We start from the raw sequence: 13,630 nt of genomic DNA, 5'->3' as shown, positions 1-13,630 counted from the left end.
GAACGGTAAAGCAAAGACAAACACCATCCTGGCAGGGTTTTTCATGGGAGGGTTTCTCCAAGGGGGACCGCTGGACGTGTTGCACGTGCTGTGGAATATTCCTCTTGTCTCTCTGTGATATCTGCCTTTGTGTTTGGCATTACCGAGCCTGGGAGGTTATCATGAATGCCAGTCGTGTGTAATAAGCGCAACTGACAGGATTTAAAGGCTAAGCCTAACCTTTCTAATCCATCTATTCCCCATTCTGTGCCTCAGGCCATGCCTCTTCTGCAAGAATATACTACATTCTTGCGCTTGTGATGGGAGCTGCAATAATTTCCTGACTGTCAGTCAAAGCCTCTCTCCTGGAGGAGTTGGGGAAATGCAGGCTTCTCCTTCTGACTAGAAGGAAAAGGAGCTATAAAGACTTTTCAGAATAAGATTATAGTCCTTTTCCCTCTTTTCTGTTAGGTTAAATTAATTAACAGAATGGACTAATTAAAATTAGATTAAAAATTAATTCTGAATTTTAAAATATACTTAGAAATTAATTTATCAGTAATTTGTTATAAAATAAATTCACTGATATTAAGTGAGAGCTACGTGTTGGGCATTGTTCTAAGCACAGGGGATACAAAATAGATCAGGTCTCTGTTCTTCTGGATCTTCTGTCCTTTGAGTGGAGAAACAAAAAAATAATCAAATTGACAAATATGGACTAAATGGCAAGGTGGTAAATGCTGTGAAAAAGATAAAGCAGAATAAGGAGATAGGGAATGAGGGCTGGAGAGTGGGGTTCTGTGTCACCTAGCATGCTCAGATAGGGCCTCTCAGGGAAGATGATATTTGAACAGAGGTGTGAAGGACATGAGCGAGTGAGCCACGCTGATATATTGAGGAAGAGTGATTGGCAAAGAAAGCAGCTAGTTGTAAACACTAGGGTCCTCAGTGTATTCAAAGAACTTTTTATGTTACAGTGAAGAATTTGGATTTTTTTCAATGACGTAAAAAGTCATTGGTGAGTTTTGAATAAAGGAGTGACATAATTTTATTTATGTTTTTAAAGAATCAACTTGACTGATATTAGTAAAAACAGCATGAGGGGGCAAAGGAGAAAACAGTTCAATCGTTAGGAGGTTATTATATTTCATCTAGGAAGGCAGTGGATTGGACTAGGCAGCGGTTGCCAACCTTTCGGACCTCACAGACCACCGGTGGTCCGCGGACCACCAGTTGGCAACTGCTGCACCAGAGTGATATCGATGGAAGTAGTACTGAGTGGTGATTGGATTCTGGAACTATTTTGAAGGTATAGTCCACAGGAGTGGCTGATGGATCAGATGTGAGATATGAGGAAAACAAGAAGAGTCCAGAATGATTTGGGGGTTTTAGCCTAAATCACTGAGAACAGCTGTTTGCTGCGATGGTAGGATTGAGATAGGAGCAGGTTTGATGGTTGGTGGAGAGGATCAGAGTTCAGAATGGGGCACGTTTAGTTTGAGCTGCCCTGTTAGACATTCATGTGGTGATACATCATAAGCATAATAGTCTGGAGTTCAAGGGTGAGGTTGGGGCTGAAAAAACAAACCTGAGTGTAACGAGCATAAATAGTTTTAAAGCCATGGGGTTGAAGAATCATCCACAGAGTAAGTGGAGAGAGGAAAGGAGAGATCTGGGAATGGAGCTCTGGGCATCTCCAAAGCTTACAGATTGGGAAGGAGATGGAGAGGGGTGGTTAGTGAAGTACAAGAAACCAACAAACCGAGCACTATGCCAGAAGCAAGGGAAGGAATCATTCCAGAAGGAGAGCAATCAACTTTGCTAACTGCTGTTGGATTGAATAAGATTAATTATTGAGAAATGACTATTGGATTTGGAGGTCACTGGTGACCTTAATCAAGAGCACTTTTAGAGGAACAATGTGAATAAAACTCAACAGGGGTGGGTTCAAGAGAGAATGTCGTAGAGCACATAGTAGTATGAGACAACTTTCCTGAGGACATTTGTTGTGAATGGCATATTTGTATGCTGATACAGATATGGGTAGGTGGCTGGAAGGTTTGGTGGTGAGAGCCTTTGGAAGATCATGAGGTTTGAGTAAGAAGAGGATGGAGGAGAGAGGTGCCTGTGAGAAGCAGCAGAATGGGACTGAATGGACCACATCAGTGTTTCTCATGCTTCCCTGGGCATCAGAACCACCAGGGGCCTTGTTAAAGCACCAGTTTCTCGGCCTCCACCTGAAAGTTTCTGATGCCATTAGGTCTGGGGGGGCGCCCAAGAATTTGCAATTTTTATAAGCTCCCAGGTGATACTGATGCTGCCGGTCCAGGGCCTCCACTTTGGGAACCACTGGGCTTGGGAAATGGGAAATGAGTTAAGATGTTGGGAGCAGCACTAAGGCCTTCTTGGGTCTAGCAATCATCCATGTAAAGTGAATTTAGCCAACGTGGTTGTGGGCTTTTCTCTAGCTCTGTTCAGTATCTCAGGAGTGGCAGCAGTAGGCACAAAGTTGGAATTAACCAGAAAAAAATGAAGAGTTGATATCACCAGTAGATTTAAGAAGTTTTACTTCTCTGTGATGTCTTTGTTATAAAGATGCTATTTCTTCATCTTTCATTTGAAATAGAAAATATTAGAGAATTGGAGATTGAGAAAAATGAAAGTTTATGGTTGAAATTTACTGTTGCTGGACTTAGAAGTAAAAGGAAATAATATCACCTCTGGTCTCATATTGCAAGTAGAAATATAAGCCCTTATTCGTAAAATATCTATTAATCATACTGTTACAAAATTCTGAAACATACTTTGAAAAACTAAAATTTGTTTGTTTTTAAATATTATTATGAGATTACGTACATCACAAGTGAATTTTAAGACTATTATATTATTCTTTGCAAATGGTTATATACTCCTACAAAAACAAGTTGTTAGGTGCAGAGCCTTACACACATGAAATGAGTATAGGAAAGGAGAAGTCTGCTGTTAGAGTGAGGGCCACAGCTTGTTAATCAGAATGTGGGAAAGAACTGACTTCCATAATTCAGATAGAGCATGTGAAGTGGCAATTTAAATATAGCAATCTATTTTCCATGTTAAGCTAGTATTAATTTTTAAGTAACTGGTACTTTTCTTTTTATTAAATAACAGGTTTTGCTGGAGCCGGGTGTGATCCAGGATGTGTTAGCCGCTGGCAGCCACCTGCAGCTGTTGGAGCTCCTCAGTTTATGTTCCCACTATCTCATCCAGGTATATGAGCTAGCATCCTGCCAACATGCCCTTCACATTCCTTCCCTCTGTCATTATAGGCGGTACCCCACCAACTGACAGGTAAAATGGAGTGGGGGAGGGATGTGGTCTCTGCTGCTAGAATTTATCCAGGACACAAGCTGAGAGCTCCTAGGAGCCAGCTGCAGCTCTCATGTCCTAGCTCATGGCCTCCACTCTCCCAGCCTACCCCAGATCCCCACCACCCTTGGGCAGTAGCGTAACTCACCAACCACGCACAGGGTTCACTGCCAGGGCTGGAGAGATGATGCGGGAACAGATCATGATTTGAAGCAGTGCTGTCTGATTTCCACATGGAATAACCACAAATGCACAATAAGTTGGACAGTCCTTTAAGAATTCAGTAACAGAAGCTAATATATCACAAAGTCATAATTAGCACATGAACTTCCTAGGCAATAAATGCTGGAAAAATGAGTGATCTGTGCATTCTTCCCTTGATTTGCTGGGGTGGTCAGGAAGGCTCTGTGAGGGGCAGGGAGAAAAAAGCCTACCGTGAGTTCACACCAGTGTTTCACCTTCAGTCCTCAGCAACTTTAGACATTTTGTTTTATTTATTTTTTTTAAAAATACCTCTATTGATTTCAGAGAGGAAGGGAGAGGGAGAAAGAGATAGAAACATCAGTGATACAAAAGAATAGATTGGCTGCCTCCTGCATGCTCCCTGCTGGGGACTGAGCCCAAAACCCACACATGTGCACTGACCAAGAATCAACTGCGATCTCCTGGTTCATAGGTCAATGCTCAACCACTGAGCCATGCTAGCCAGGCTCTTTGCACATTTTTATAGGCGAAAAATCAGAGATTCAAAATGCACCCAGCTTGTCCAAGGTGACATGGCTCATGAGTGGTAGGCCTTTCTGATTCGAAAGACCATTATTTCTTCTTGGATGAAAACCCTTTGGCTCAGGAGGAAGATAGGGGACTTCTTGGGCAGATAGTATAAGATATTTTACAGAGAGTTCAGTAATAATTCCCTGTATTGGGATCCTTCCATTTCCCCAACTTGTATGAATTTTGCTGACATTTACTACAGCATTATGAAGACAGTGAAAATAAAATTTAAAAAATGATAAATCCACACAATTTAATTCTGCTATCCTTGTGAATATGACATGAGATTAGTAAATAGAAAAATTTTATTTTCTTCCTGCTCAGTTATTTTATTTCCCTCCTAATTTTTTTCTCTAATTCTAAATATGGCCTTGATTATTGACTTTTGTTACTCACTAGGCAGTTTCCAAATCTCTTTCTGCTACATCATCTTATTTCATGTTCCCAGCAACCTTGGGAGGTAGGAACCAGTGCTTCCTATGGTGATGGTGTAAGGGATGTCAGCCGTGTTCAACTAAGGAACAATTCAAATACAGTATATGAAAGTTTTATCATCTCAACTCATTTAATCTAATAGTAAATGTTTAACTATTTTTTATCTTATTTTTTTTCTTTTCCCCTCAATATTATTGGGTGATATGGGAGAGCTATTTTTAATCCCTTTCTGCAAGTAGCAAATGGGAATAATGTAGAAAGGTTACTTGACTTCAAAAGTGTGGGTTAGACTTGTGAAATTGAAATTACTTTTATATGCTATTTCTACATCAAATATTGTAACTCAAACTTTCAACAGCATCACCTGATTCACTTTTTAAATGACAGATATAATCAATGATATATGTTGACAAAAGTTTGGTTATTGCTGCTTATCATGATGCATGTTAAAATAGTGTGTCTATACAGTTGTGTGTGCACCTATATTTTAGTTTTCTATAAATGAGAATTCCAGACAAACATTAGAAGATCATGAATATTTTCCCCTACCCCATCAGATGAATTTGTTGAAATATCAAATGACTGTGGGCTTTGGAATTTAATTCTTGCTTATTATTTTGCTGAGGAAAACGTGTAGCTTGCATAAAGATATATTTTGTGGACACATCATTTATTATTAGCTTGCTTGAACAGTGGTTGAAATTTTCACTTTCTTTTCACCAATATGCTTTCATCTCATTCTCTTGTGTAACTTTACTTTTCCGTTTTATCTGTGACCATTGCAAGATGGCCAATGTGTGGAAGGAAACTTTGACTATAAGAGAACTGAAACCATGTGTATGTAGAAACCTTCATTATGCTAGTCTTTTAAAATAAATGCCCTCCCTCTCCTTGGGGATTATAAAATGACCAGACTGGGTCAGTCTGCTTTTATATTTTGACACAATCTTATAACAATACTTATTTACATTTTTTGTATTATTGCTCAACTGAGTTTTGATTTCATATAGAACCATTTTATTGAGTATAAAATGTTTTATTACCGGTTTTGCTCAGTGGATAGAGCGTCGGCCTGCGGACTCGGGGGTCCCAGGTTCGATTCCGGTCAAGGGCATGTACCTTGGTGTGAGTTGGCGGGAGTGTGGAGTGAGATGAATGTCCCGGTGCGCAGGGTGGCGGTGGAGAGCGGTCGGTGACTCTGAGGGAGGTGGTTGGGGCCTTTAAGGGACAAGGATGCCCGTGCAGAAGAATGTCCCTTAAAGAAATACTGATGGCTCTAAGCGAGGCTTTGGTAATTGCGTAGATGTTGATTGATTTGCTTATATTTTTCTTTAAGTATTTTGCATGTGGGTATTTTGAATATATGAAAACAATTATTCTAATAAAACCAAAAGTAAATGACATTTAAAAATACTTACAACAGCCCTGGCCGGTGTGGCTCAGTTGGTTGGGTGTTGTCTGTGCACCAAAAAGGTTGCCGTTCGATTCCTGGTCGGGGCACCTGCCGGGCTTGGGGGCTGGGTCCCTGGCAGGGGGTGTGCAGGAGGCAGCCCGTCGGTGTTTCGGTCTCACATTGATGTTTCCCTCCCTCTCCCTCTCCCTTCCTTTCTCTTTAAAAACCAATTAAAAAAAAATACTTAGAACAGTTGGTGTTAAGAGAAAACGAAAGGGCTTAGATTTTTTAGGAAGTATTTGAATTTATGATGGTCTGTTTCAACAGCATTTAACTTAAAGTCCAATGAAAGGGTCATTTAAAACCCCGCAGCTCCTCTCACTGGGACGTGTCATTCAGTTAGGGTTTGACCAGCTCGCTCTCTGTTCGGCTGGGAAGCGTTTTGTCCAGACTTTTCCTGTGGAGCGCTTTCCCGCCAGTTCACTTCACGAGGAAAAGCAGGCGTCTCGCTCTGGTTCTCACGGACCCTCGGGGCGGAGGAGCCGCAGCACGAGGACACAGCTTCTGTTTGTTCTGATTGGTTCCTGATTCTGCCAGAGGCTTCCTGGCAAAAGTCTGAAAACCAAACACTAGGGGATAGTTAGACGCTAAGAACAAGCTATTGTCACGAGAAAGCACAGAAGCGGCCCGGATAACAGTCAGGTGGCCACCCCTGGGGTGGCATGCTGGAGTCCAAGGGCAGGAGTAACCTTCCTCGGGAAACCGTTATGCTCACAACAGCGCCCTCCGCGGGCCTGGGGGTCTTGCACATGCACTGGGCCTTCACTCTATGCAGTTGCCATTCGCTGACCTGCTCGTGGACATGACCCTGACATGCTTCTTCTCAGGGAGCCTGGAGATGGACTTAGTGATCTGAGGCAGCCAGGCAGTGTTTGGAACCAAATGAACCACCTTGGGCAGTGGAACATTTTGTCAAAAACAAAATCTATACACATAAAAGGCTAATATGCCAAGTGTCCCCGGGGAGTTCAGCTGGGAGACCACCGGGAGTTCAATGGCTCGCTATGACATGCGCTGACCACCAGGGGGCAGCATGGAATGAAGGGAGGCCCCGGCCAGCAGCCGGAAGGCCCCGATCGGCCCTGGTCGCCGGCCAGGCCTAGGGACCCTAGCCGTGCGAATTTCATGCATTGGGCCTCTAGTGTGAACATAAAACTCTTCATCAATTTGCTGTTTAGGCCTGTGAATTGGCTCCCTGAGGGAGTTCTCGAATGCTTTCATCCTTGGTGGGAATCAGCATGACCAATGAGAAGCGGACCCAGGCGTGGCTTCAAATTGTTCAAAAAGTGTAGAAGGGCAAGCAGTGATCGGACATAGATACTGAGAAATTAAATTGCATGTACATCTGTCTCACTCTCCAGTGCAAGTTCATACGTTTTCTTTCTCTTCTTTGGGTGCCACAGTTCTGCTTGTTTTAACTAAGAAATGTTAATTTTGGAGCCAGTGGGAATTTTTAATGTTGGTATAAACTGTATTAAATATTCATTCATAAATGTTAAAAAAAAAAAAAAAAAGGGGGCATGTACCTTGGTTGCGGGCACATCCCCAGTGGGGGGCGTGCAGGAGGCGGATGATCAATGTTTCTCTCTCATCGATGTTTCTAACTCTCTATCCCTCTCCCTTCCTCTCTGTAGAAAATCAATAAAACATATTTTTTAAAAAAATGAAAAATCTTCAGTGCTTAAAACATCCTTAGAAATTATGCTCCATCAATTAAGGGTAATCTCCATCCTTGTTTAGTACTTTGTTCAACTAGGAGTCTGTGAAGCCATTCTCCTCACTAAAATGTCTGGTGTTGTCTCGTTGTTTTCAAATTACCATCATTTCTTTGGTTTTCTTCCAGAGGTGTGAAGGGTAGACCCCTCTCCTGTACTTCCTGTTGTCCTCCCGGGCTCATTAAAAAGCATGTCCAAGGAGAGCCCCTTGGTTGATACTCTATGAATCACGCCCACCCCCAAGCCTCCCTGAGCCTCCTAACCACCAGCTATTGCCTTGGCCTGAAGCTCTTCTGCATATGCATGGATGCTGCTCTCCCCCCACCACCCAGCAAAGGGAAGGGCACCTCGAGAGCACTGTATGGGTTCCTTGGTCTTGTGTCTCCTCTGGGAGACTGCTGAGGGCAGGGACCCCGAATATCCCTCTATGTCAGTGAGGACAGGCATTGAATTCACCTCCCAGGCTTATGAGGCCTTCACCTGATTAGTTTTTAGTCCCCAGGCCCTCTCCCAGGGCCGGTCACTGAGAACACACAGGTTCTCAGTGCATGTTTGTAGAATAAACAGGCAGATGAGCAATGAAAATGATGCTAACTGATGGGGGTGGGGTTGGGGTGGACAGGGGCTACAATAGCCCATCATCCCAAGGTAAGGTATTTGCAAACAACTCCTCAAGTTTGTATCCTTTCTCACCCTCTTTGCAGTGAAATTTCATAGGACTGTCCTATGGAGACTGTCCTCTTAGTATACTAATAAGCATGACCTGTCAGGCTTTTATCTGCTATCTGTAATCCAGTCCCAAATAAAATGTGAATACTCCCTTCCCTTTTCCTCCTTCTACTCTTCTTCCTTGTCCACTGTGATCTTTTTAAAAAGTCCATCAAAAGATGCACCAATTCATTAAACAGCAATCATTGTCTTTAAAATGGGTCCAGTAAAATGCATGGAATGCCTTGCTTTTCAGAGTACATGAGTTCATACATGCCATTCACTGTTTTAAATCTCATAAAGGAATCTCTGCACATGAAGTGGTTTCAGTGTGTCTACTGGTTTACTGAATCCCTCAGATAAACATTACAAACCTTTTAAATCCAGATTGTTTCCCAAACTCTGATTTTTCCTAGCCTTTTTTTTTTAATTGAACATCTCCACCTAAATATCACACAGGATTCAAAATTAACATGAGAAAACCAGCCCTTTTCTCTATTGATGGTCCCATGGATCCATTAGTTGTCTAGATATTTAGACATAGTGTTAGGTTCCTCACCACCATATCCAATCAGCCACCAAGGTGGGTTGATTCTGCCTCCCAAATATCTCTCAGACCTGATCCTTTTCTCCATTTTTAATGGCTTTAGACTTTCACCATTGCTGGTTATAGGTTATGATGAGTTCATGACCTCCTCTAGGGATCTGCTTGTTTCTAGCCTCTGTCCATGCCAAACCGCATTCCGCAGAGCCATCATTATCTTTCCCAGGGAAGGGAACCAACATTTTGGGAGCGCTGTTTATACTGTGTTTTGCACAAGGATTCCCATTTTTCCTCTGCAAAGTAATCCCTTAAGGCGGGTCAGTGTTGTTGTTTTTTTTTTGCAGATGAAGAAACTGAAATTCAGAACTAGGATGTTGATACAGTCTGAAAACCTCCACTTGCTCCCCTGACAACCATTCAAACTCATCATTTCATCTACAAAAGTCTTTAGCCTCGTCTCCAAGTCTAGGCCTGTTTCTCGCTTGCCCTAGTATCTTCCCTAGCCTGTTGTGTCCTGGGCCCTAAGGCCTTCCATTCATGTTGATACCTGCCAATAGGGGAGATGACAAGGTAGGGAAGATCCTCGGTGACAGGCAGAGCCTTCAGTCATCTCCTTTCGATGGTATCAAGGGGCAGGAGTAGGGAACACACACACACACACACACACACACACCCTCCCCTCGGTGACACACACTGTGCTAAGATCAGGGGTACTGACCACTGGACTTGGTGTTGTAGCCCCTGAAAGTGATGCATTAGGAGAAGCGTGATTTGCTGAAAATGTCTTCTTTTGTAGTTAGCTTTATAAAGAAAATTTGTACATTTTGTATCACCTCCCTCAAATAGCAAATAGCATATTGTATTGTTTGATTATCAAGTGTTCTTTGTGTTCACCAAGTATCAGCCTTTATTATGATATGCAACTTAAATATATTGATAAGGAAGGACCCATCAAGTAGACTTTCCAAATAAGATTGCCAAAGTGATGAAGAAACTCCTTTTGATGGGAATATACTTTTAATATCTATTCCTAGGCAGCAGGTGGCAGTGTGAATCCACCAGATTTCAGTAGTTAATTTAAAGCAAAAATCAGAAAAAATGAAAAGAAAAATTATTTATTTTGCTACATATTAGTCTTCTGACCTAATCAGTAAAAAAGTCATTATTCACATCACACTGGGCAATATGCATTGTAATTTTTAACAAATAATAGGAAACTGTTAATGTGTCCACAGGAAATACAGTTTTGTCTCGGGCTGCTGTGGTCATTTATCACTGCACTTTGTGAAATCACTCATTTGTTCTAATTTGAATGTAAATGACTCTAAGGTTTTACAAATAAGGTGACAGACTCACATAAATGTAATTGCAGGGTTCATCTCCCTCTCTTTATATATCACTCATTAGGTTATGAATTAAATACATCGTATTAAACCAGGGGCATGTCCAATGATGATATTGTAATGGCAAATTACTCCATGCTATTAGAGGTGTATTTTTATTCATGGACATTAATTTGTCATTAAGCGGCATTAGTTTAGCACTTTTATGGGAAAGACGTGACCTGAAAGAGAGGTGATGCTGGGATGTGAGAGGAAAGGGATCCAGTGCTCCAGGTAGAGCATTTATCACCGAAAGGAAAACAGAGAAGGTTTGTTTCATTTCCCCCCACTTGTGTTGTTCTCTGCTTTTATAAGCATTAAAGATCATTCCCCCAGATTGAAGGTGTTGTTCTGTTTACAGTGTGCACGTTTGGACATCAAGTAAAGCAAAGCCAAAATTCTTACTATTCATCATCCAGAAGCCAAGAACGCGAAAGGAGCAGGAGGGAGGACAACTCCCTGCCTGAATCTCTCTCCTCTGTGACTGATCGTATTAGTCATCCCTTGTCTTCATTTAGTCTTACACTAAATAGGCAACTGTGAGAATTCATTTTCTCTCTTCAGTGTACAAGGTTTGTGCGTGTGTGTGTGTGTGTGTGTGTGTGCACATTTAATTTATTGATGAGAGAGAGAGAGAGAGAGAGAGAGAGAGAACACCAATTTGTGTTCCACTTCTTTATGCACTCATTGATTGATTTTTATATGTGTCCTGACTGGGGATTGAACCCGCAACCTTGACATAGGGGATGATGCTCTAACTAACTGAGCTACCCTGCCAGGGCTGATATAAAGATTTTAAGAATGTTATTCTCTCATGTGCGTAGGAAGAATTTTGGGCATATTGTTCTTCTCTTGCATAAATGGCAATTTTACTGATCTTTTACTAAGAATATATTTTCCCCTCTTTGAACTTTGAGAAGCACTGAATCCTTGAAATAGCTTCAAAGAAGCTTCAAGTATCTGAGTGCTGCTTTTGCATCAATTTCCTCATGGGTTTGACGTGGTTGGAAAATGTCTTACAGATCCCAGTTATATTGCTGGGTTCTTGAAGGCAGGATCATGCTTTACACCTCCTTATCTCTTCCTTCCTTCGCATGTTTGAACTCAGTATGTGTTGGTCAGCTCAGGCTGCCACAGCCAAATACCACAGACAGGGTGATTTAAACAGCAGAAATTTGTTTATTAAACACCTAGACAATTCTGGAGGTGGAATGTCCAAAATTAGGGTACTAGCATGGTTGGGTTCTGGTGAGAGCTCTCTTCTTGGCTTGATTTTTGCTATGTTCTCACATGGTAGAGAGATAGCAAGCTCTTTGGTGTAACTTATAAGACCACTAATCTCATCCTGAGGGCCCTACTCTCATGACCTCATCTAAGCCTAATTATCTGCCAAAGATCACATTTCCAAATACTGTTACATAATGGGTTAGGACTTTAACATTATGAATTTTGGGGGACACAGTACAGTCCATAGCAGTATGTATCAAGAGAATTAATGGTATATCCATTCAGTAAAACATCGAAATTTTACAATATGAGAGGAAAATTTACAGGGTGGAGCAAAAGTAGTTTACAGTTGTTCATATGGAAAATAATATAATCCTATATAATAAAGAGCTAATATGCAAATGGTTGTCACGCCCTCACTCCATCACGCCTAATGGCTCAGATAGTCAACACTGGGGAGAGAGAAATGGGGACCAGCCAGGCACAAATGAGCTCATGAGAGAGGAATGTCGGGAGAGGGACAAGCCACTCTCCCCATGGTCCCAGGCACCAGCGGCTACGCCTGCACCTGCAACCCAGGAGAGGGACAAGCCACACACCCTGCAGTCCTGGGTGCCAGCGCCTGTGGCTGTGGCCCAGGCGAAGCCGCCTGCCCACAGTCCCCTGCAGCTGCAGCCAGCCCCGGTGAAGCTGGCCCAGGTCCTGGGTGTCTGTGGCCAGCCAGAGGGAGGGAAGCCTGGATCCCGGGTGCCTGTGACCAGCCAGAGGAGGGAATCCTGGGTCCTGGGTGCGGGGCAAGGCAGAGGCAGTTAGGGGCGATCAGGCCAGCAGGGGAGCAGTTAGGGACAATCAGGCCGGTAGGGGAGGCGTTAGGGGCAATTAGGCAGGCAGGCAGAGGAGTAAGGGGTGATCAGGAAGGCAGGCAGGCAGGCAAGCGGTTAGAAGCCAGCAGTTCCTTGCAAGAGGCAGTTGGACATCCCCCGAGGGGTTCTGGATTGGAGAAGGTGCAGGCCGGGCTGAGGGCACCCCCCCCCCCCCGCACGAATTTCGTGCACCGGGCCTCTAGTAATTAATAAATAAGTAATACAAGAATAAACTCTGTTTTGCATACTCACAATTGTAAACCTACTTTTGCCCCACCCTGTGTTAATAAGTCAGTCTTCCATTAGCTTTACCCATCAAATTCATTTTTTTATGATCATTTTAACAAATATTTATTGACTTGTATATATGATAGGGACTGTGCTACCTTTTTGGAATACAAAGATGGATAAGACATTTTCTGCCCTTGAACATTTTAAATTTTAGGGCCTCAGGAAGAGGGAGAAAAATATGTAGGCAGATTTAAATTTTAGGGTAGAGGGAGAAAAATACGTAGGCAGACAATTTTAATAAAGTGTACTAATGATTATGACAAAGGGATATACTGTGATATGGGAGAACCCAACTTAGTCTGAGTATGTGTACATTTGGGGAGGTCCAACTCAGAAAAGATTTCCTGGGGTCTGTACCTGAGCTGAACTTTGAACCTCATACTGGTCCCTGATTCAGAGCATGTACACATCCAGAAGCCACTACCCCAGCCCTGTAGGATATTCCCACATTCCTAGTGCCATACTGAGCAGTGAAAAGGCCATTCTACCATTATAACAGGCCTCCAGCTTAGGGTAATGGAGAACATGGTAATATCAGGGAACTTCACAGACAGGAGCTGAATGCCACACGTTAATTTCTGTAAGATTCGTTTGTTGGTCAGAAGCAATCTACCTGTTGGTGAAAAAAGATATTTTATAATTCCACGCATGGTGAGTTTGGCAAAATCATTGTGGGCAGGGATACCAAACCTCTAATGTGTCTGTTCAGAGAGAAGATGTTTCATCTCTCCCCTGATGGAAATGCGTTCGGCCTGCCATCAGAGGGCAGCTGGTTGCCCTGGGATCTGGTGCCACTGAGGACTCAGTGTTGATCTCTGCTGTTGGCAGTTTAGGCATCTACTCATGGCTGTAGCCACATCAGCCTTAGTGAGTGGAAGTCCTTGTTGCTGACCCTACACCTAACCTCTTTCTGT

The 13,630-nt window shown here is 42.7% G+C and overlaps 1 protein-coding gene across 6 annotated transcripts in view; it reads left to right on the top strand.

Moving 5' to 3' along the window:
* Positions 1–13,630, top strand: part of KLHL32 (kelch like family member 32) — a 179,751-nt gene that overhangs the window by 88,174 nt on the left and 77,947 nt on the right. For all 6 annotated transcript variants that reach the window (XM_070418052.1, XM_070418055.1, XM_070418050.1 and 3 more), the window contains one exon: positions 3,127–3,225. In XM_070418052.1, the coding sequence (XP_070274153.1) occupies positions 3,127–3,225 (99 nt within the window). The remainder of the gene's footprint in view (positions 1–3,126; positions 3,226–13,630) is intronic.

Source organism: Myotis yumanensis, unplaced genomic scaffold (assembly GCF_028538775.1).
Source record: "Myotis yumanensis isolate MYYU_CA2020_CCGP unplaced genomic scaffold, mMyoYum1.0.hap1 SCAF_6, whole genome shotgun sequence".
Lineage (NCBI taxonomy): Eukaryota > Metazoa > Chordata > Mammalia > Chiroptera > Vespertilionidae > Myotis > Myotis yumanensis.
Note: the sequence above shows the minus strand (reverse complement) of the source record. Positions and strands in the feature narration are given on the sequence as shown.